Genomic DNA, 24,047 nt, shown 5'->3' on the forward strand with positions numbered 1-24,047 from the left:
CGTAAAACCCTTAAAAACAAAAACAAAACAAACTTATAGTGTTCTTTGGAATCTACACTTGTTCCCTATTTGAATGAATCTCCTTTGTCTTACTTTTTCTCATATCCTTTAAGTTGTAAAATCTAATATATTTTTGACTATCCATTTTTCTCTTTACTGGCGCTGAAATGACTAGGGTCCTATCCAAATGGTAGCAATCAATTGCTATTGTCCATTTCTTGCGACAGAAACCGGGTGGGATAAACTCTGGCTCCGTAGGCCTAATTGCCCTGAAGGGTGAAAGAAGATCTTTTTTTCATGCTTTTAAATAACGCCAATAATGATGATATAATGATTGTTTAACCGCTGCAATTCATGTTTTGAAACAGACCGCATTGTTTTACTATTTATTCGATGCTTTTAACTCACTCAATCCTAGAGTTTTTTTTTGCTAAAATTGGAAAAAAAACGTATTAAAAATGAGCATGTGCATAGATAGTTTTATTCAACTACATACCATTAACATGTAAAAACTATAAACACTAACTTTGATACTACGCCTATAATTTGTCCCAGAAAAATGTAATAAATACGCATGGAGTAAAAGTAATCCGGGTAAACTACGGATATAGTCGGTGTTAGGGTTGAGTGAGTTAACTTCAGATCTATAACTTTGATAATTCTAGCATCTTCCTTTTCAATGGCACTGAAATGACCTAATAGTGTTACAAGCGCATTGAACCTAAAAACAGCATTTACCATTAGTCATTTTTCATAATGTTATATTTATTGTTATAATAATTTGTGTTTCTTTTCCTTATAATTTTCCCTTTTGACTCTAATAATGTATAGTGAATAAACCTTCATCGTATATCAAAACAGAGCTGTTATTGTGTACTGAATTGTAACTTTTGATAGCACAATCTGGGTGGGGTCTTTTGACCTCCCATGGTGGGCGGAAGGTCACTTACTGTGTCTTCTATCACCTTATATATTCCCTTTATTCATCCCTAAGAGACTGGGTGGAGTTCCTGACCTCCCATATTGGGTGGGAGGTCATTTACTGTGTCTTCTATCCCCTTATATATTCCCTTTATTCATCCCTAAGAGACTGGGTGGAGTTCCTGACCTCCCATATTGGGTGGGAGGTCACTTACTGTGTCTTCTATCCCCTTATATATTCCCTTTATTCATCCCTAAAGGAGTGGTTGGGGTTCCTGACCTTCCATAGTGGGCACGGAGGCACTTACCGTGTCTTCAATTCCCCCTATATCTGTTTTCAAACTTGCTTTCTGTCTTTGTCTTGGAATGAGATTACTTGGTTTTGTCCTGGTCCTGGCCGGATGTCCTAACTGGTTGTAGTGCTAGGCTGGGAGTGGGAGGGAAACGTTCAAAGGTATAGTTAGTTTTGGGAGATGATGTTTTTTTCATTGTAAATCTTCTCTCTCTTATGTACTGTATTATGTTTTGTTTACATATTATATATTATGATTTGTAAACATTTGTGTGTGTTTCTCTTAGTGGGGAACCGTGCTTAACGTCAGGATGAGACATTTAAGGTGATCACAAAATAAGTACTTTGACAGTGTGCTCTTGGCATCTACATTTGTTTCCTATTTGAACCGATTCCCCTTTGTCTTCCCTTTTCTTGGGTGCTTTAATTGTAATTCTAGAACTTTTTACTGTCCCATTTTCTTCCTTTTACTGGCGTTGATATGACCATATATGCATGTTTTGCCAAGTTGGGGCCTAAAAATTGCCAAAATAATAACAAAAACCTCAGTGACGTCAATTTCGTTCCATCTATTTGTTCCATGTCCCTCAATATCCCCCAGAATGTGCGCTTATATGGTCTTGTGGTATGATACTCGCTTTCGGATCGGAAAGTACTGGGTACGAGCTTCACTTGGCGCATAGTTGAGTCCTTGGAGAAGGCTCTTTGCTCGCATTCTCTCACCGTACTCAGATGTAAAATGAGAGAATTTATGAAGGACAACAGACAAAGCCGGACGGACTCTGCTGACCCGATGTCGTCTTCGCCAAACAAGCAGCTTCGAATTATTGGACTGGAACCCTCAGGGCAGAAGATCAAGAGAAGGCCACGAGGAACATGGAAAAGAATTAAAGAAGCTGATATAAACAGAGAAGTGGTTAGACATGGAACGAAATAAAAAAGTTAGCTCGGGATAGAGAAGGATGGAAACCGTTTGTCTCTGGCCTATGCCCCCGACCCAGGGTGAAAAAGGCAATGATGATGGTGATGACCTGGCCGTTAACAGCGTTTCTCTGCCCGAAAAAATTGTAATATCGCCTAATAGGCGTCATGTCCCGTCCTTCATGTTAAATGTTGCTGTTTGCCAGGGACTCCTTGTAAAGCGCTTTGAGCACGTTTAGTGGATATTGCGCTATAGTAATGATCGATTTAAATCTAAATAACAGTTTTTAGATCATCGAATAGAATAAAAGCCTTGATATGCGAAATTCTAAAAAAAAGTTCGAAATTTTGGATTTTGATGAGATGGTTAGCTTGATGGTCCACGGAAAGTGATTTGCCTGAGGTGACTCTAATGGGCCATTTACACGCAGGGGGAAAGCTTGGGGGGGGGGGAGGGGGGGGGGCATTTGCCCGCACAATCTGCCCGTCCGATTGATAGAATTTAGTGAGAACTAATCATTCAATTTTAATTGACTGGCTGAAACGAAAATAAAGAGCTGAGTGACGTCATTTTCGTTCCTTCTATAGATGTAAACGTTATGAATGATAAATGATTAAATAAATCGATTTTAATAAAAAATGAAACGAAAAAATGAATGAATGAATAAATAAATAAATAAATAAATAAATGACGAAGTACAAGGGAACTTGCCATGCCATGACCCGGAAATGACACGTTAGTGGTTTGTTTTGATGACGACTCAAAATCGAAACTAAGAATCTAACGGACACTTACCACTGCTGATTCGAAGATTTAGATATAATAATTCCGGTCTCAAATCTTCTCAGATAGCATATATTTAGTTAAGGAACAACCAGACCCGACCTCAACCAATCTCTATTTGCTTTCTGCGCTCTATAAGTCGTGATTTTCGATTCGATCGAAGTGGTTGTAAATCGAGTGTAAGTGTAATTTGATTGACAGTGAACAGCCACCACGGCCACAGGACTTACTTTAACTTTAAACTAAAACAATGGAGGAGGGCGACGGCCCTGATGCCGGAGCAAATCAGCACATACCCCCTTCAAACCAGGACCCAGAGATTATTGGGAATTTTCTTTCAACCTGTAAGTTTGTCAAACATCACATGCCTTATCAGTAGGGACTGCATAAGTAGGGAGTTTAATATTAATAAGGTCTTAAATTAAGACTAAGACTAAGAGAGGTTGGCTGGTGGAACTGACATTTATATAAGTCGGAAGGTCCAGGGTTCGAGCCTCACTCTGCGCATAGTTGAGTCCTTGGCCTTGGAGAAGGCTCTTTACTCACATTCTCTCACCGTACTCAGGACTCACTCAGGTGTAAAATGAGTACCTGGCCGTTAACAGCGTTGTCTCTGTCCTAAAAAAATTATAACATCGCCTAACAGGGGTCATGTCCCATCCTAAATGTTAAATTTAAATGTTGCTGTTGGCCCGGGACCCCTTGTAAAGCGCTTTGAGCACATTTAGTGGATATTGCGCTATATAAAAGCTCAGTAAAAGAAATAAATCAATTATTGGAGGCTACCCCGAGCTTTCGGAGAAATAGTGTCAGTTAAAAGTGAAAGGCTGTGGTTATTCGCAGACATGTCTAATCACAGGTGATTAAACACAGACATTTATGTGAATAACAAGAACAAAGCTGATTTTACACACAGACGCCGTGGCTGATAAATTTATATATGTGCAAACTTCCAAACTAGTCGTTGAAAAGGCCAAATAATCTGGAGTATAACAGTTGTGATTTGTGTGTCCCAAATCAGTTTATATCAAGTGATATTTAACACAAAATGAAAGTAAACAGTTGTAATATTTGTCTAATAATCAAGTCAATAAGATAAGATAAAATAACACCGAAATGCCTCATGTGTTCGTTCGTCTTCACTTCTTTTTTTATCAAAAATCAAAAGCCAAAAGTCAACAACATTGCTGTCCAAACAGTTCAGAATAAAGGCAAATTATAATTTCGTAATCAAAGGGAAGTAATACAATAAATTCTTCATTCATCTATATTTTCAACAACAGTGCTAAAATTAAAAGGCCAAATCCAGCTTTTCTAAAGCCAAATAGCATCAATAAGTTTTTGACATTTTGAACTGAAAACATCAAACTGGCAATTCCCCTTTTTTTTGTGTCAACCAGTAAAAAAGACTTGCTAGTCAGCAAATCGGAGTGTACTTCGCCCACCATTAAAAAAATTCACCACCTACCTACCTGTTAACTTTATTGATTTCTTCTTTTGTTTCTATAATTTGTTCATTCTATTTTTTTTTTTTAAATCTCCTTTTTTCTCCAGCTGTTGGGTTTGTGGAGCAGTATGGCTGGTTTATTGTTATTGGCATCATTGTCCTCTTGTACATCCGGAGTAAACTCCAAGGCCATGTTAAGCAATGGCAATCGCAGAGAGAGGCGTCCAGCTACAAAAAAATGGGTGAGGAAAAAGACAGGCCATCAGGGCCTTAAGGCTAATGGAGCCAGATTTTATAACTGTTTCTATAGATAGTATGCGCTAAGAAGCTCACAACATTGCCATCTGGAAGTATAACGGACCAACACACAAATCTCTGTGCAACCATGAACTTTTATAGTCTGGTTAATACAGTTAAGTCAGAATTACTCATAAACGTGGATGGCAAAAAGCAACAAAAAGGACATGAGTGATGTCAACTTCGTTCTATCTATAGTGATAAAGGGACAAGAACAAATTGCCTGCTACCTTTTGGATAGGATGTGCTAGTTTATTGCAAAGTCCTTTCCACTAGATCGGACAGACTCAGCTACCCAATTAGTGCTGAATGGACGGTCGAAATAGTTCTTGACTTCATCTAAGATTGATAGCAGTCCCTTTGTGTGTGAAATGAGTGCTATACCCTCTGGTTTTGTTAATTTTTAATAGATGAAATTCAGTTATATGTCTTCAGGGTCTATTCCAAGGGAAGAATAGAACAACCCTGAAGTTAGCCCCAGTATAGTGCTGCAAAGTGAGCTAAGCTAGCTAGGGCTAGATGATTTACTCAAGGCCATACTACACGGTGGTGATCACACTCTTTCTTGTTGTTGTGAGGTTTTACTGTCAATTTTAACATCATTTTCTATGATTCGTGCAGGCAACAAACAAGGATGCCCTTTATAAAATATTTTCCAGCTGACTTTGTTTGGCATTGGTGAGTTGATTTTTTTAAAAAGATGAATGCATTGGCTGATTTTTTAAAAATTAAAAAATAGAGCTTTTATATAGCGCAATATCAACAAAATGTGCTCAAAGCGCTTTACAAGGAGTCCCTGGTCAACAGCAACATTTAACATGTAGGACAGGACATAACGCCTTTTAGGCGATATTATAATTTTTTTCGGACAAAGACAATGCAAATGTCCAGGTACTCATTTTATACCTGAGTACGGTGAGAGAATGTGAGTAAAGAGTCTTTTCCAAGGACTCAACTATGCGCCGAGTGAGGCTCGAACCCAGGACCTTCCGATCCGCAAGTGAGTGTCATACCACTAGACCACATAGCCGCACAAAAGACAACAGTTAAGCAGAAGCTTGTCGGAGATGTTTCCTTTTTTATGATTTGAGGGGGATAATATTTTATGAAGAGAAGCTTTGCATGAACTATTAATATATTTCATGCAAGGCTTCTCTTCATCAAATATTATCCGGGTTCACCGGGTTTCTTTGCTTCTCCGGTTCTCCCCCCGATTTCACTTCCCATCTGCTGTCCAGTACTGGGCTGTCTTGGGCTCTTTACTCACATTCTTCACCATACTCAGGGGTAAAATAAGTACCTGGCCGTTAACAGCGTTGCCTATGTCCGAAAAAATTGTATTATTGCCTAACAGGTGTCGTGTCTCGTTCTAAATGTTACGTATTGCTGTTGATCAGGGACCCCTTGTAAAACGCTTTGAGCACGTTCAGTGGATATTGCGTTATATAAAAGCTCAACTTTAATCTAGGGATCCCTTGTAAAAGACTTTGAGCCTGTTTAGTGAATATTGTTTTATTATAAAGCGCTCAAATTTTTGACATGATTTTTCTATGACTTGTTGCAGACGGTAACAAGGCCCAAGAGAGAATGGAGGCCATGGAGAGAGCTAGACTTAGAATGCAAGAACAGCTGGATCAGCAAGCCAAGGAATTTGCGTTGAAGGAACAGAAGGTTGGTTGGTCTTCTTTGATGACAATGGGTGTTTTTTTATGACTCTGGGTGTTCTTTGATGACTCTGGGTGTTCTTTGATGCCACTGGGTGTTCTTTGATGACTCTGGGTGTTCTTTGATGACACTGGGTGTTCTTTGATGACACTGGGTGTTCTTTGATGACATTGGGTGTTCTTTGATGACACTGGGTGTTCTTTGATGACACTGGGTGTTCTTTGATGACACTGGGTGTTCTTTGATGACACTAGGTGTTCTTTGATGCCACTGGGTGTTCTTTGATGACACTGGGTGGCTTTTGAACCTCTGAACTACTTTAATCAGTGCTGATGGTTTTCCTCGGATCCTCGGAAATCCGCGATCTTGGAGTCCAGAGGAGGAATTTCCTCTTTTTATAAATTTCATTTTCTCGAAACAATGTGCTAGCAATGAGAGAGTTGATATGTGGTGGAAGACACAGGTGCAGTTTCTCACTCTCCAGAAGTTAGCTAGAGTATCAATGATAGTCTATCATCTCAATTGCTCTAAAAGTGGGGTTTAGTGCAGTAAAAATGGGGCTTAAAGGCAATCGTTCAACATTTTCCTACTTTTTCACTTTTTGTCACCATCAGCACTGCTTAATGTGCAGGGTTGCGAATCTTCTGCCTAAATGGTGGTTTATCCCTGCCCATCACCATCACTATTCTGCCTTTTTTCAAATTTTTCTATGAATGAAAAAGACTCACCACAACCACTACAACATCAACATCCCTGCCACCACTACTGCTGCAACCACCACCACACCATCATCCCTACCACCACCACCACCACTACTGCAACTATTACCACATCATCATCCCTACCACCACTACTTCAACAACCACCACAACACCATTCCTATGACCACCACTGCTACTACAACCACCACCACATCATCATCCCTTCAACCACTACTACTAAAACAACCACCACAGCTCCTACCTATCATGAATACTACAACCAGTACCACACCTTCATCTCCACCTCTAGTACTACTATAACCACCACTACCACCACCACATCATACCCACAGTATTTTTAACCCTCTCCTTACCAACAATAAGAAAAATGTCACATTCATTACGATGTAACCAACAAATTTATCATTTTCTGCATCATAAAATTGAACGAAAATATTTTGTTATGTATCTAGTTATAAAAACTTAACACTGTTTTGTAGATCTCATTTTGCTGAACTATATTAAGTATAGAATGTACTTGTTGCTTTTCTGTGTAGGTATGATAAATCTGTTTTTGTGTTGTGTGGGTGTGAAATTTTGGAAAAAGTTCTGAAAATACTGATAAACTCAAACCTGCAAAATCTTACGAATTTTGTGTAATTTTACAAATTTTATACAGATTTCTGAGCTAATTACGAAAATACGAAATTGTATGGAAAATCACGAGTTTTTCATTCTCAGTAATACTTAAATAATAATAATAATAATAATAATAATAATAATAATAATAATAATAATAATAATAATAATGATAATAATAATAATAATAATAATAATAATAATAATAATAATAATAATAATAATAATAATGATGACAATGATGATGATGATCATAGCAATAAATGCATTTCTACAGCACACAAGCATGACGATGTAATGTTGAAGTGTTCATCAATGTCAAATTGTCGTTGTTCGTACCCGCGCGATTTCAGAAATGACTAATTTCCTTGTCAAATTACTAAAAATTGACATTAAAAAATGACTAAATTTGAAGTTTTCGATTTGGCAGTTCTGAGACCTTTCTCTCTGAATTTTCTTCATTTTGCACTTATACACAATTATCTTTTATCGAGGTCGTTTCAACAATACAGTTTTTTCAACCCTCTCCTTTACCAACAAGAAAAAAAAATGGTTGCCCTCACTCATTAAGGTATAACCAACAACTTTTCTATCTCCTTTTTTTTTTTTCTTTTTAAATTGAGGTCTCATTTATTTACATCATCAAAATATTTGAGGACACATTGTGTTGGATTGTTTGTTTCTCTGAACTAAAAAAATTTACAGAATGCATTCCAATCTGTCTAGGGATTGAGCAAAAAAAAAAAATAAATTTATTGGCAATGGGTAACTGGGTCTGTTATATCAGGTGGAAAGTACTTTACAATAGACCAGCACCCTATTCAAAGGATAGCAAGCAATTTCTGCTGCTGTCTGTTTTACCCTATAGAAACTGGAATAAATTCTGGCTCTACAGGCCTTTGGGCTCTGGATGACTAGTTAATGTTAAAGGGAGATAACATAGTTTATCATTATGTTTACCATTTTGAATTGTGAAGTTATTTCCCCTGACAATCTTGAGTGGTTTTTAGCTACCAGTTGACAATTACAACCTTATTCATTATCAAAAACGGGATTGTCTTGAGGAAATATTTTATGCTGAATTTTTTTCAAAGTAACAAAATAGGGAGCAGGCACCGTTGGGATAAAGAGGTCCTTCAAAAATAGAGATAAGAGTAACAAATTCAGATCCAGCACCGTAACTCGGAAAACGTCAAATTCTAAGCGCTTAACCCTCTCCTTACCACGCATAGGAAAATCGTCACATTCGTTACGATACAACCAACATTTTTCTTATTCAAATTTCTCTTGTACATCATAACATTTAAAGAAAATGAACAGTGTGTTGTAGAGCATGTTTTGAAAAAATAAAGTATGTATCGCAAGAATTTTACTGCTATTGTGTTTGAGTGATAAAAAATATATTTTGTGTTAGTTGGGTGTGAAGTTTTGGGGGAAATCCTGAAAATGGCTGGTAAGGAGAGGGTTAAATCATATTAACTCACTCAATCCTAGAGATGTTTGCCCTTTTTCAAAATTGAAAAAAATGTATTTAAAATGAGCATGTGCATAGATAGTTTTTTTCAACTACCATTAACATGTAAATACTAAAAACATTAGCTTTGATAATGCGCCTATAATTTGTCTTAGAAAAATGACATAAATGGGCATGGGGTAAAAGTAACCTGGTTTAACTACGGATATAGTCGGTGTTAGGGTTGATTGAGTTAAGGTAAAAACAAAACCATTTGAAATGGACGTGTGCAAATTATCTAGCTCCTCATGCTATGAGCCCTGATGACTCAGTTTTGGAAGCACTGGGTTCTAGTGCAAAAGGACTGAGCGCTCGCTCGGTTGAAGTTGAGTTTTTTTTTCTGACCCCAGCAGCAGTGATTGGGTAGCTGGCTGGGTCTGTTAGATCAGTTGGAGAGTACTTTTGCATTAGACTAGCGTCCTGTCATCTTATCTAACGGGTAGCAAGCAATCGCAATTGCCTGTTTTTCAGGTCAGAAACCAGCCAAAACTCCAGCTCTATCGGCCTTACGGATCTGATGGACTAAATAAATGTTTTTTAAATTGAGATTTTATATAGTGCGACGAGACATGATGCCTGTTTGGCAATATTCGTTTTTTTTTTTTTTTGACAGAAATAACACTGTTAACGACCAGGTAACTATTTTACACCTGAGTACAGTGGGACAATGTGAGTAAAGAGCCTTTTCCGAGGCCTCAACTATGCATCGAGTGAGGTTTGAACCCGGGACCTTCCGATCCGAAAGTTAATGTCATACCACAAGACCATCTCGCTGACTACTTATTATTATTAATTTTTTTCTTATCCCAATATAATGCTTGTTTGATTAGATGGGCCATATTTTAAATTTATTTTTTAAAATATGACCCCTCGTCTCAAAACGGTATTATGTTGGGATGGACCAGCTGCTATATAGTCCAATTATAGTTAAACTGGTCACAAATAGAACACGTTAGTATTTGATACAGTAAAATATGGTATTCATTCTCATCTATAAAGCATGTAAACTCAACTTAAGTCTGATATTTCTGGCTATAAATTCCATTTTCAGCATCTTAAGCATCCCGACTTAATACCGTTTTGAGACGAGGGGTCACAAATAACCAACAATATCATCATTGACAAATTATTCATGTCTAAAAAAAAAAGCAAACAAAAAAACTTGTGCTTTTATATAGCGTAATATCCACTAAACGTGCTCAAAGCGTTTGTATATCAGGATCAGATTGTATACAATTTTTTTTAAAACAAACTAAAGACTTCAGTTTTTTATACAGCCCAATTTCCACTAAACGTTCTTAAAGCGCTTTTCTTGGGTGGGTTCCTATGGATTCCTGACCTCCCATAGTGGGCTGGGAGGCACTTACTGTGTCTTCTATCCCTCTGTATCTGTTTTCCAAACATGCTTTCTGTCTTTGTCTTGGAATGAGATTTCTTGGTTTTGTCCTGGTCCTGGCCGAATACCCTGGCTGAGAGGGAACCAGTCAAATGTATCGTTAGTTTTGGGAGATTTTTAAAATTTCCTTGTTAATCATCTCTCTGTTATGTACTGTATTATGTTTTCTTTACGTATTATATGTGATTTGTAAACATTTGAGTGTATTCCTCTTAATGGGGACCTGTTCTTGTGTATGGATGAGACTTTTAGGTGATCTCAAACTAAGTACTTTGATAGTGTGCTCTTGGAATCTACATCTGTTCCCTATTTGAACCAATTCCCCTTTGTCTTACCATTTCTTGGGTGCTTTAATTGTTATTCTAGAACTTTTAACTATCCCCTTTTCTTCCTTTTTACTGGCACTGATAGGACCTAAAAGTGTTGCAAATGCCGTAAAAACCTTTAAAACACACAAACGTGCTCAAACCACTTTTCAAGGAGTCCCTGGACAACAACACCACCCAACATTGTTGGTAGGCTGGGCCATCGTGACTGTCAAGAGATATAATTTTTTGATGCTGTTACCAGCCAGGTACTCATTTTACACCTGAGTTCAGTGAGAAAATGTGAGTAAAAAGCATTTTTCCAAGGTTGCGCAGTCCCGAATGGGACTCGAACTCGAACCTACAAAACTGGAGGGTGAGTGTCATTCCATAAGTTCGCGAAGCTGAACTATTTTCATCTTTTTAGAATGCTGTTAATGTTAATAGTTTTGGTTTATTTATATATGTTTATCTATTCATTTATTTATTTATTTTGATTTATTTATTTATTCATTTATTCATCTATTTGTTGTTGATTACCGTAAATTTCTCCAATATGTTATAATGATTTTACTCTGTAAACAACTTTCCCTTTTTTTTTTGGATGAATAAGGTATAATTATTATTATTATTATTATTATTATTATTATTATTATTATTATTATTATTATTATTATTATTATTATTATTATTATTATTATTATTATTATTATTATTATTATTATTATTATTATTATTATTAGTGAAGCCACACTATCGTTTTTTTTCATTCATAACCTACCGACCAAGTTCTACACACACCACCACCATTCACACTAGATTTTGTTTATGATTTTATGGTGCCTTTGTTTATTGTTTTTCTGACAAAGGGTTGCACCCAAACGTCCATTGCTCTTGCTTGTACTGTTAGTTTCCACTTGGGATATGCCTTTCCGTTTTCACCTTTCTGTTAATGATTTTCTCCTTATTGGCTTCAGTGATAGCCGATGATGATTTTGTTTGTTCCATACAGATGTTGTTGTTTTTTTTTGTGTTTTTTTTTTGTATGTTGTCAATTTAGCATAGGTCTTAAATTAACCTCGTTGTTATTATTTTGGACTCTTTTGAAGTTTGTTGAGCTGCAGGGAGCAGCAAAACCACAGTGAGGACAATGTTATTTAAAACAGAGAAAATTGGAATCAATAGTCTGATGTCATGTCGCCCAGCAATGATGAGCAGCGTGGTTCTAAACAAAGAAATCGGGTACTTTTTATTCTTCATGCTGGCGAGAACTTTTCATATGTCATGTGATCAGAATGTATAAAAGTCAAAACATGATCAGATTTATCATGTTTTTTTCCCCCTCTGGATACGCGTTTATGCTCGTCGGAGAAATATTTCATAAGGGCGTCCGCCATTGTTCCGATAGTTTAGTTGCTAAGTTACTATGCATCATTACGAGGGAAGTGACGTCATGACTGTTGAAGCGTATTGATGGTTCCTCCGTGGCCTCTTCTTGCTGTGCATGGGAAGATACTGTCATGGATGCCTTTTTTTTTACTATTATCTTATAGTACGAATCTCGGGTTATCCAATCACAAACCTCGTTGTATTATTTTGGACTCTGTTGAAGTTTGTTGAGCTGCAGGAAGCAGCAAAACCACAGTGAGGCCAATGCTATTTAAAACAGACACAATTGGTGGTTCCTCCGTGACCTCTTTTTGCTATGCCTGGGAAGAAATGTGACCCCTTCGCCTCAAAACGGTATTAAGTCGGGATGATTAAGATATTGAAAATTGAAGTTATAGCCAGAAATATCAGATTTGTGTTGAGTTTGTATGTTTTATTGAGGAGAATGGATACCATATTTTAGGGTGCCAATGTCAACAGTTTATATTTTTGACCAGTTTAACATTTAATTCGGCTTTTAAGCATTTGGTTCGTTCCGACATAATACCGTTTTGAGACGATGGGTCACAAATTGTCATGGATGCCTTTTTTGTTTTGTTTTACTATCATCTTATAGTACGAATCTCGGGTTATCCAATCTGCAAACACGAGTCAAAGTGATGCTAGGCTGCTAGAAGCTGTGGACTGTAAAAAGTAATGAACAAAAATGACTATAACAGCTTCAAAAAATAACAAAATACCAAACACGGAACGTTTTAAATAAAAATAAATAAATAAAATTACCTTTTATTCATCCCCAAGGGCAAATTTGTCTTTAGGGTCTATTCCAAGGGAAGACTGGAATAACCCAGGCGTCAGCCGCAGTGCAGCGCCACAAAGTGAGCTAGGGCTAGGTGACTTGCTCAAGGCCACACAACGCAGCGGCGGGTGATCGAACTCGTAACCTTTTGGGTAGGAAGCAAAGACCGTACCGCTGAACCACGCTGCCTCCTTTTAGGCAACAATATCTCTCTGTCGTTAATCTGGAATTTAGTCATGTATTCGTGTCTTTATTGTTGTTGGCTGAAGAAGGGTTTTGAGCCCGAAACGTTCCGTGTTGGGTATTTTGTCCTTTTTTAAAATATTTTTAAAGCTTTTATATTCATTTTTGTCTATTACTTAATCGACATGCAGTCCATTGAAATGTCGCATTTTAAAAATTAAAACTAGTTGAATAAGCATGACAGTTACAGTCATTTTATTTTTGACTCAGAAATTTAGAATAAAGTGTATTGTGTCCTTGATATCAACTGATAACCGAACCAATGACCCTTAGCCACCTTCAGTTACTTGCTTGTCACCTAAAGTACATAGCTCACAAATCCTGAATCCTGAGCATTACTCGATAGCTCAGTTGGTAGAGCGCTTGCTTCAAACGCATTTGGACTGAGATCGATCCGGGGTAAAGTTGAGATTTTATTTCTGACCCCCTCCTCTCCCTGTCCACCCAGGGGGTGATTGGGTAGCTGGGTCTGTTTTATCTGATGAAAAGTGCTTTGCGTTAGACTAGACTCCTCCTATCCAAAGGGTAGCTAGGAATTCCGTTTTATTTTATTGGAACCTGGATATATTCCGGCTCCATTATATCTTAGTAAACGACACAGAATCACTCGATGTGTCTTCTATTATTATTATTATTATTATTATTATTATTATTATTATTATTATTATTATTATTATTATTATTATTATTATTATTATTATTATTATTCTACCCCCCTATATCTGTTTTCTGAGTTACATTCTATCTTTGTCTTGGAATGTGATCGTTTGGGTTTGTCTTGGCCCTTGACAGAGTCTTTGGTTGAGAGGGAAACTGTCAAATATTTAATGTTCGTTTTGGGAGGTGTTTTTTCCCCCCATTGTAAATCGTCTCTATATCATGTACTGTTATATATTTTATTCTGAATATATATCATGAGTTGTAATTGTAAAAATTTGAGTGTATTTCTCTTAGTGGAGATCTGTGCTTGTGTGTGGATGGGACTATTAGGCAGCGGCGTGGCATGCTTACAGTATAAAGTGGTGCCAGACGAAAATGACTTACACACGCTATATTTGTAAATATAAAAGAAAGGAGAAAAAAAAGAAGAAAATACTTATTTATTTGTAATGTAAATTTGCATGGTGATGTTTCTATCCCTGCAAATTTTTTCAATAGTTTGTTTATAGAAATAACGAACGAATATATTGATTGGAGTTTGACTGAGAGAAATGGCTAAAGGGACATGCAGACATTGAATGTCAATCGAACAAAGGGTAATTTCAAAAACTTAAGTACAAAGCGTAAGAATGTAAACAGCCCATGGCCTACTAAAAGAGTACTATAGTTATGTCATGAAACAGCCCCATTCCACTTTAGAAATCAAACATGACACCATACAAGATCTCTCTCTCTCTCTCTCTCTCTCTCTCTCTCTCTCTCTCTCTCTCCTTCTCTCTCTCTCTCTCTCTCTCTCTCTCTCTCTTTCTCTCTCTGTGTGTGTATGTGAGTGTGTGTGTGTGTGTGAGATGAACGCGCGCGCGCGCACACACACACACACAGAGTCAAACCGTGTTGGTCAAACACGCATAGTCACGCGAAGATCTTGCATATAGCATCACTATCAAGAAATGTTTGGCTTAACTCGTTTACATTCCTTCATATCAATTTTTGCAGCAACAACAACAACAACAATAATAATGATAATAATAATAATAATAATAATAATAATAATAATAATAATAATAATAATAATAATAATAATAATAATAATATAATAATAATATAAATAAATAGTAATAATAATAATAATAATAATAATAATAATAATAATAATAATAATAATAATAATATAATAATAATAATAATAATAATAATAATAATAATATAATAATATTAATAATAATAATAATAATAATAATAATAATAATAATAATAATAATAATAATAATAATAATAATAATAATAATAATAATAATAAATAATAATAAATTACTATATACATTAATCACGACAAAGAGAGAGAGAAACAAATGAACTTGTTAATAATCGAGATTTCAATAAGGTCGAAGTTACCATACTATGACTATGACGTAAATGACCAAAATGAGCTATTATTCCCCAGTCCAACAGAGAGTTGGAGCAAAAATTTCTTGGCACCTGAGGCGGGTTTTTTCTCGTATTTGAAGATGGAAAAATTCGAGCTATTTTCTCAGGTATTCAATGTGTCAACACTATAGTAATAGCCTTAAATGGTGCCAGCAAAAGTCCGCTCCTTGCAATATTTTGAGTGGGGAAATCCAGTCACTCGCTCAGCCATAGTACACAGTCGCTGACAGTCATCAACAGATTGTGTGAATCGGGATAGAAGCGTGGATAGAAGGCGTTGTGACAGAAAGGGAGTATGTTTCGCACTGTTGATAAAAGGCGGTATATGCCATTTATCAGTATTATATATATATTTTTAATGCTGTTATCCATTTTTAAAACATGGATGTGGTGCCAGGCACCATTTGAACCAATAGAGCCACGCCCCTGCTATTAGGTGATCTCAAATTAAGTACACTGATGGTATGCTCTTGGAATCTACATCTCTTCCCTATTTCAATCATTCCTCTTTGTTTTACTTTTTCTGGTGTGCTTTCAATAGGCTTAAACAGTCGTGAGGTCACTTCCCTCGTAATGACTCATGTAACTTAGTAACTGGTTCTAAACTATCGGAACAATGGCGGACGCCTTATGAAATACTTCTCCAATAAGCATAAAAGTGTATCCAGAGGAGAAAAACATAATAAATGTGATCCTTTTTAGACGTTTATACATTCTGATGGTATGACATGTGAAAAATTTCTAGCCAGCATCAAGAATAAAAAGTACCGATTTATTTTCTTTAGAACCAAGCTGCTGGTTGCTGGGCGGACGTAACATGAGTCCAATAACTTTTTTTTTTTACTATCCCATGTTCTTCCTTTTTAATGGCGCCGAAATGACCTCAATGTGTTGCTAGCGCCTTATAACCTTGATGTGTTGTTTTGGCGTGTGTGTCGCCAACAGTAAACCTTTAGAATCAAAACATAATCTTCATCGGTGTGTTGTTTTGGCTTGTGTGTCACCCTACCCAGAAAGAAGAAGAGAAAAGGCAAGAGAGAATTGAGGACTGGGACAGACATCAACAAGGAAAAGGTTATCGTAACAAGACGAAAGGGGTGAGTCTCTCTCTCTCTCTCTCTCTCTCTCTCTCTCTCTCTCTCTCTCCCCCCTTCTCTCTCTCTCTTTCTCTCTATTTCCCCCCCTCTCTCTCTCCCTCTCTTTCTCATTCTCTCTCCCTTTCTCTCACTCTCACTCTTTCTCCCCTTCTCTCATTCTCTCTCCCCTTCTCTCACTCTCACTCTCTCTCCCCTTCTCTCACTCTTTCTCCCCTTCTCTCACTCACATACTCACACACACACACACACACACACACATACAAACACAGGCTCTCTCTCTCTCTCTCTCTCTCTCTCTCTCTCTCTCTCACTCGCTCTCTCTATATTTCCAAATCTCCTCTTTCTATCTCTGTATATTATCTATTATTGTCTCTCTCTATCTCTCTCGCTATATCTATGTCTATCTAATCTATCTTGATCTATTTCTCTCTATATGTCTATCAATCAATCTATCTATCTATTTATTTATCTATCTATCTATCTTTCTATCTATCTATCTTTCTATCTATCTATCTATCTATCTATCTATCTATCTATCTATCTATCTATCTATCTATCTATCTATCTATCTATCTATCTATCTGTCTGTCTGTCTGTCTGTTTATCTATCTTTCTATCTATCTACTATCTATATCTATCTATCTATCTATCTATCTATCTATCTATCTATCTATCTATCTATCTATCTCTGTACCTACCTATCTATCTGCCTGCCTGTCTGTCTGTCTGTCTGTCTGTCTGTCTGTCTGTCTGTCTATATATATATCTAATCTATCTATCTGTCTATCTATCTATCTATCTATCTATCTATCTATCTATCTATCTATCTATCTATCTATCTATCTCTGTACCTATCTACCTATCTATCTGCCTGTCTGTCTGTCTGTCTATATATCTATCTAATCTATCTATCTATCTATCTATCTATCTATCTATCTATCTATCTATCTATCTATCTATCTATCTATCTATCTATCTATCTATCTATCTATCTATTATTTAAAATATTTACCACAATGTTTGGGGCAGTCTACATCAATGTTTCAGGCTTAATTTGCCATCTTCAGGACTGAAAACAACTCAGTCCCGAAGATGGCAAATTAAGCCTGAAACATTGATGTAGACTGCCCCAAACATTGTGGTAAATATTTTAAATAATAATTCGCTCCATTACTACATGTCGAGCACTTTTCGTACCATATTTGTATCAAACACGATTCAATATCTATCTATCTATCTATCTATCTATCTATCTATCTATCTATCTATCTATCTATCTATCTATCTATCTATCTATCTATCTATCTATCTATCTATCTATCTATCTATCTATCTATCTATCTCTATCTATCTATCTATCTATTTAATGTTACTTGGGTACACACGTGATACGAAAAGTCGTCCTCGTGTTGACCGTTACAATGGAGCAAACTGGTCAAAATTGACCGCTTTGAGTAGTTTTAGTGTTTTAGTTTGATAGCGACAATGCTTTTAACACTCGGGTAACCATTTTACAATTTCAAATTCAGAGATTAAGGGACAGGCACCAGTGTAAGATACAGAACTGAACAAGTGTGTCTGAAAGGTGCCAGACAATTCAAGAAAGAAAAATAGAAGAAAAATATAACATCCCCCAAAAAATCAGTCGACCTCGACTGGGGATCGAACCTCAGACCTTCTGATTACCAATCAGACGTGCTGCCATTACCATTGGTAGCCGTGTGTTAGGCAATATTACAAAATTATATATATATATATATTATATATATATATATATATATATATATATATATATATATATATAATATATATATATATATATATATAATATTGTTTTAATGTCGACGGAATAGAGACAAACAATTGAAATGGTTAAAGAGTTTTATTATCATCTATTTCACATGGACACTCCCCCTCTCACCCCCTTACTGCCATCCCCTCCCCCCTCTCCATTTCCACCTTCTCCCCCCTCCCTCCCCTTTTTATTTGTGAACGTATGGCCTCAAAAGGGTATACTTTGTCGTGGTGGTTGGTTGGTTGATAGGCCTGAAAACTGAAATACCTAAAATACTAAATGTGTCAGTGCATGACGTAATCAGTCGGAAGGTGAATATTTTGGATTTGCATTTTTTAAAAAAAATTTGCATTTTCTGAAAGAATATGCTCCCCAGAGCATTTTAATCTTTATTTGAAGTAAATCGGGTGATTTTTCATGATGTTATAGTATGGGAAATGTATCCAGCAACTTTTCTCAAATTTCATACTTTTTCAACTTGACTAGCTGTGAAAAATATTTAGAAGTGAAATTAAGCTTTTATATTTCCCGAAGATGTACAAAAAGGGTTGATTTAATTATTTATGACAAGAACTCATTTTTCATAGAAATTGGCTATGGAACCAAACTTGGCAATATCTCAGTTCAAACCATCCGACTGATTATGTCATTCACTGTAACAAATATGGAATTCAGATTCATTTGATGAGTTTTGATAAAATAATCATTGTCAAATCGAATGGAAGATTAATTTAGTAAAGGATGACACAGGAATTAGACGTTTTCTTTTTTTTTATGTTTCCCCCATTGTCAATAAAACACGATGAATTTATCGTGTTTGGTGACAAAGGGCGAACCCGAAACGTCATTTTTTGGGGGATTTCCCCTTTGTCAATAAAACACGATGAATTTATCGTGTTTGGTGACAAAGGGCGAACCCGAAACGTCATTTTTTGGGGGATTTCCCCTTTGTCAATAAAACACGATGAATTCATCGTGTTTGGTGACAAAGGGCGAACCCGAAACGTCATTTTTAAAAATCATCTGTGACGACCAAATAGATTAAATCTTCCATTCCATTGACAATTATTATCAGATGTTTTTTTTGTCTTCGAGGTTAAAGCAGCTGTGTTTGCATTCATATTTTTGATTGAATATAATATTATAAAACTGGTTATTTAAAAAAAAAATCAAGTGACATACAAATAAACGACAAAGCCTCACATAATTTTCTTTTCGTTTTTACTTTGACGCCTCATGATTTTTTGTTTGTTTGTATTTTTTTTTCTTTCTTTTGGACATCTTGTTTATAATCCCTATATTTTTATATTATGATGATAGTGTTCTGAGGCGATACGATACGTCACATGAAGTCATATAAAAAAAAAAACAAACAAACTTTTATGAATGAAATTGTTGTGTTTTTTTTTTTAATTTTAATTTTTATTGGTGAAATAAATTCTAATCATAAATAATTATCCCAAGCGTCTTGGTTTTGGAAAAGCAGTCACTTTCACTTTCATTATTCTATAATCATAATAATAAAATATGAGAAAGTCGATGAGAAACAAATACGTTTTCTTTATATATATATATATATATATATATATATATATATATATAATATATATATATATATATATATATATATATATATATATATTATATATATATATAAGCAAGTCTGTATTATTATTATTATTATTATTATTATTATTATTATTATTTTATTATTATTATTATTATTATTATTATTGTCATCATAGTTTTAAACCTAAAACCGTCAAGTTCCGGCCATCCTGCCTCGTTTCTTCCCCACACCCACTCTCATATCCAAACCACCACCACAGCTGCTTAGTACCATTCCGCCCCTCCCCCTCTCTTCATCCCACCCACCCAGCCCACCCACCACCCGCCTCCCATTTAATCCTGTTTTAATTATACCACCCACGATGAATTACCGGACAGGCGATTTCATTGCCTTACAGCAACAACAAGAACAACAACAACAACAACAACAACAACACAACAACAACAAAGACAATAATGATAAATAGAGAGTTGATTTATTTTGATATTGAAATTAATGACTGAATATTCAAGGGAGAAACAAAATAATATACGATGCTGTCGTGGTTATTAAGTTATAATTATAGTTATTATTGTTTATTATTATTATTATTATTATTATTATTATTATTATTATTATTATTATTATTATTATATTATTTATTATTATTGTTTATTATTATTATTATTATTATTATTATTATTATTATTATTATTATTATTATATTATTATTATTATTATTATTATTATATTATTTATTATTATTATTATTATTATTATTATTATTATTATTATTATTATTATTATTATTATTATTATTATTATTATTATTATTATTATTATTGTTATTAATATTATTGTTTATTTATTAATTTATTTATTATCATCATTATCATTAACATTATTATTAACATTATTATTATATTTCATCAACATCATCATCAATCTGGTTAAGAGTTCGATTCACATAAGCGTCCTCAATCGTTCAGCTTTCTAAAGTATTCATGCAAACACGCTGTGCGATGGTGGTGGATGGTTGGTACAGCTGTCACTGTGCCCTGCCTGACGTTCGGCGACGCCTCGTCTAGCCATACCTCAGCAGGTTTCCGACGCCGTTGTCTTGCTGGTCGCCCTGGCTGTTGGAGTCGTCTTTGGGCATTGGGATGTATCCATGGGCCGGCATCCATATCCACTGTTCCTGTCTCTTTTGGAGGTTGTTGCTTAACTGGAGGAGTAGAATGAACGAGGAGATTGGTTGGAAATAAGGGGGTTTTTGGTGATGGATGTGGTGAAGGATGTTGTGGTGGTGGTGGTGGTGAAGGATGTAGTGGTGGTGGTGGTGAAGGATGTAGTGGTGGTGGTGGATGTGGTGAAGGATGTAGTGGTGATGGATGTGGTGAAGGATGTCGTGGTGGTGATGGATGTGGTGAAGGATGTAGTGGTGGTGGTGGTGGTGAAGGATGTAGTGGTGGTGGTGGTGAAGGATGTAGTGGTGGTGATGGATGTGGTGAAGGATTTAGTGGTGGTGATGGTGAAGGATGTAGTGGTGGTGATGGATGTGGTGAAGGATGTAGTGGTGGTGATGGATGTGGTGAAGGATGCAGTGGTGGTGATGGTGAAGGATGTAGGGGTGGTGATGGTGAAGGATTTAGTGGTGGTGGTGATTGGTGTGGTGAAGGATTGTAATGGTGGTGGTGGTGGTGATGGTAGTGATGGTGGTGGTGGTGATAATGAGGGTGATGGATGTAGTGAAGGATGTAGTGGTGGTGGTGATGGATGTGGTGACGGATGTAGTGGTGGTGGTGGTGAAGGATGTAGTGGTGGTGGTGGTGAAGGATGTAGTTGTGGTGATGGATGTGGTGAAGGATGTAGTGGTGGTGATGGATGTGGTGAAGGATGTAGTGGTGGTGATGGTGAAGGATGTAGTGGTGGTGATGGATGTGGTGAAGGATGTAGTGGTGGTGATGGATGTGATGAAGGATGTAGTGGTGGTGATGGTGAAGGATGTAGGGGTGGTGATTGTGAAGGATGTAGTGGTGGAGATGGATGTGATGAAGGATGTAGTGGTGGTGATGGTGAAGGATGTGGTGATGGTGAAGGATGTAGGGGTGGTGATGGTGAAGGATTTAGTGGTGGTGGTGATTGGTGTGGTGAAGGATTGTAAGGATGGTGGTGGTGGTGGTGATGGTAGTGATGGTGGTGGTGGTGATAATGAGGGTGATGGATGTAGTGAAGGATGTAGTGGTGGTGGTGGATGTGGTGACGGATGTAGTGGTGGTGTTGGTGATTGGTGTTGTGAAGGATTGTAAGGATGGTGGTGGTGGTGGTGATGGATGTGGTGATGGTGATGATGATGGCGATGGGTGTGGTGAACGATTGTGATGATGGTAGTGAGGATGGATGTAGTGGTGTTGGTGGTGGTGATGCATGTGATGGTGGTGGTGATGGATGTGGTAGTAGTGGTGATGATGGATGTGGTGAAGGATGTAATGGTGGTGGTGGTGATGGATGTGGTGATGGTGATGATGATGGCGATGGGTGTGGTGAAGGATTGTGATGATGGTAGTGAGGATGGATGTAGTGGTGTTGGTGGTGGTGATGCATGTGATGGTGGTGGTGATGGATGTGGTAGTAGTGGTGATGATGGATGTGGTGAAGGATGTAATGGTGGTGGTGGTGATGGATATGTCGGTGGTGGTGATGATGATGATGGGGGTAGTGATGGTGATGATGGATGTGGTAATGTTGTTGTATTGATGGTGATAATGCATATGGTGTTAGTGGTGGTGGTGGTGGTGGTGGTGATGATGATGATGATGATGATGATGATGATGATGATGATGATGATGATGATGATGATGAGGATGATGGTTGTGATGATATAGATGATGATGGTGGTGATGGTGATGATGATGATGATGATGATGGTGGTTGTGATGATGATGATGATGATGATGATGATGATGATGATGATGATGATGATGATGATGGTGATGATGATGGGCGTGGTGGTGGTGGTGATGATGAAGATGATGATGAAGAAGATGATGATAAGGCGTTATAGAAAAGTTTTAATTCATCGTGTTCTCAAGAGAGAGAGAGAGAGAGAGAGAGAGAGAGAGAGAGAGAGAGAGAGAGAGAGAGAGAGAGAGAGAGAGAGAGAGAGAGAGAGAGAGAGAGAGAGCGCGAATAAAATATAATAACATGAATATTTCCCTCGCGTGTGGGCATGTCATAACAGTTTCTATTCATCCCCCGCTTCTCATTTCCCCCTTTCCGCCACCGCAATCAGTCGTGGTTTGAAAAAAACAAAACAAACAAAACCTCACTCTATTAAAAATTTTGACCAGAAAATTAGTCCTTCAACTATCGATTGATTAAAATGACTCTCATCTTGGCAAAAAACAAAACAAAAAAAAAAAAAAAAACCTCTCAATCCCGTCACTTCTCGACGTCCCAGGTTTGAACGTTTTTTTACCAAGAAGATCGATAGATAGATAGATTGAAGGGCGGGTTTTTCTGGCCTCAATTTCAAATACGCGTTTTGTTTCGTTTTCTACAGAGTTAAGGCGTGGATGTAATGATCGTCTTTTCTAATAGGACATGGTCTTGCTTTGTTCTTGTTCTTCAGCAGCCCGACTTCGTTATTCTTCGTTTTAATGAGGTTTTTATTTTTTTAAATTTTTTTGGGTTTTTTTTTTTTTGTTTTGTTTTGTTGAAAAGATGAATTTAGTTGATAATAATGATAATAATGGAATCAGCAGCTATTTCAGGTGGAACTCCCAAGGCGCCATTTTTAACCCTCCCTCACAGCTAGCTATCTGCGTGAGGTTATTGGGGGTTGACTGGTATCAGGCAGTGCTGTGTCCAATGGGGGGCAATACGTTTCAACAGGCGTGACGTCACTTCCCTCGTAATGATGAATGGTAACTTAGTAACTGGCTCTAAACTATCGGAACAATGGCGGACGCCCTTATGAAATATTTCTCTGACGAGCATAAAAGCGTATCCAGAGGTTTAAAAAAAACGTTATAAATCTGATCATGTTTTGACTTTTACACATTCTGATCACAAGACATATGAAACGTTCTAGCCAGCATGAAGAATAAAAAGTACCGATTTTCTTTGTTTAGAACCACGATGGCCGCCGTTGCTGGGCGACGTGACATCAGACTATTGAATCTAATTATGGATATTATTTATGGT

At 36.7% G+C, this 24,047-nt stretch overlaps 2 protein-coding genes across 2 annotated transcripts in view; one reads left to right on the forward strand and one right to left on the reverse strand.

Moving 5' to 3' along the window:
* Positions 1-2,876: 2,876 nt before the first annotated feature.
* Positions 2,877-24,047, forward strand: part of LOC144959595 (selenoprotein S-like) — a 95,443-nt gene continuing 74,272 nt past the window's right edge. The window contains exons 1-4 of the mRNA XM_078892218.1: positions 2,877-3,262; positions 4,473-4,607; positions 6,227-6,333; positions 16,414-16,497. Of these exons, the coding sequence (XP_078748344.1) occupies positions 3,169-3,262; positions 4,473-4,607; positions 6,227-6,333; positions 16,414-16,497 (420 nt within the window). The 5' untranslated portion in view covers positions 2,877-3,168. The remainder of the gene's footprint in view (positions 3,263-4,472; positions 4,608-6,226; positions 6,334-16,413; positions 16,498-24,047) is intronic.
* LOC144959846 (uncharacterized) overlaps positions 20,702-24,047 on the reverse strand; it is a 36,513-nt gene continuing 33,167 nt past the window's right edge. Inside the window, exon 4 of the mRNA XM_078892639.1 lies at positions 20,702-21,066. Coding sequence (XP_078748765.1) covers positions 20,926-21,066 — 141 coding nt within the window. The 3' untranslated portion in view covers positions 20,702-20,925. The remainder of the gene's footprint in view (positions 21,067-24,047) is intronic.

The sequence above is a fragment of the Berghia stephanieae genome, chromosome 14, assembly GCF_034508935.2.
Source record: "Berghia stephanieae isolate SIO BIC M18660-M18661 chromosome 14, UCSD_Bste_1.3, whole genome shotgun sequence".
NCBI lineage: Eukaryota > Metazoa > Mollusca > Gastropoda > Nudibranchia > Aeolidiidae > Berghia > Berghia stephanieae.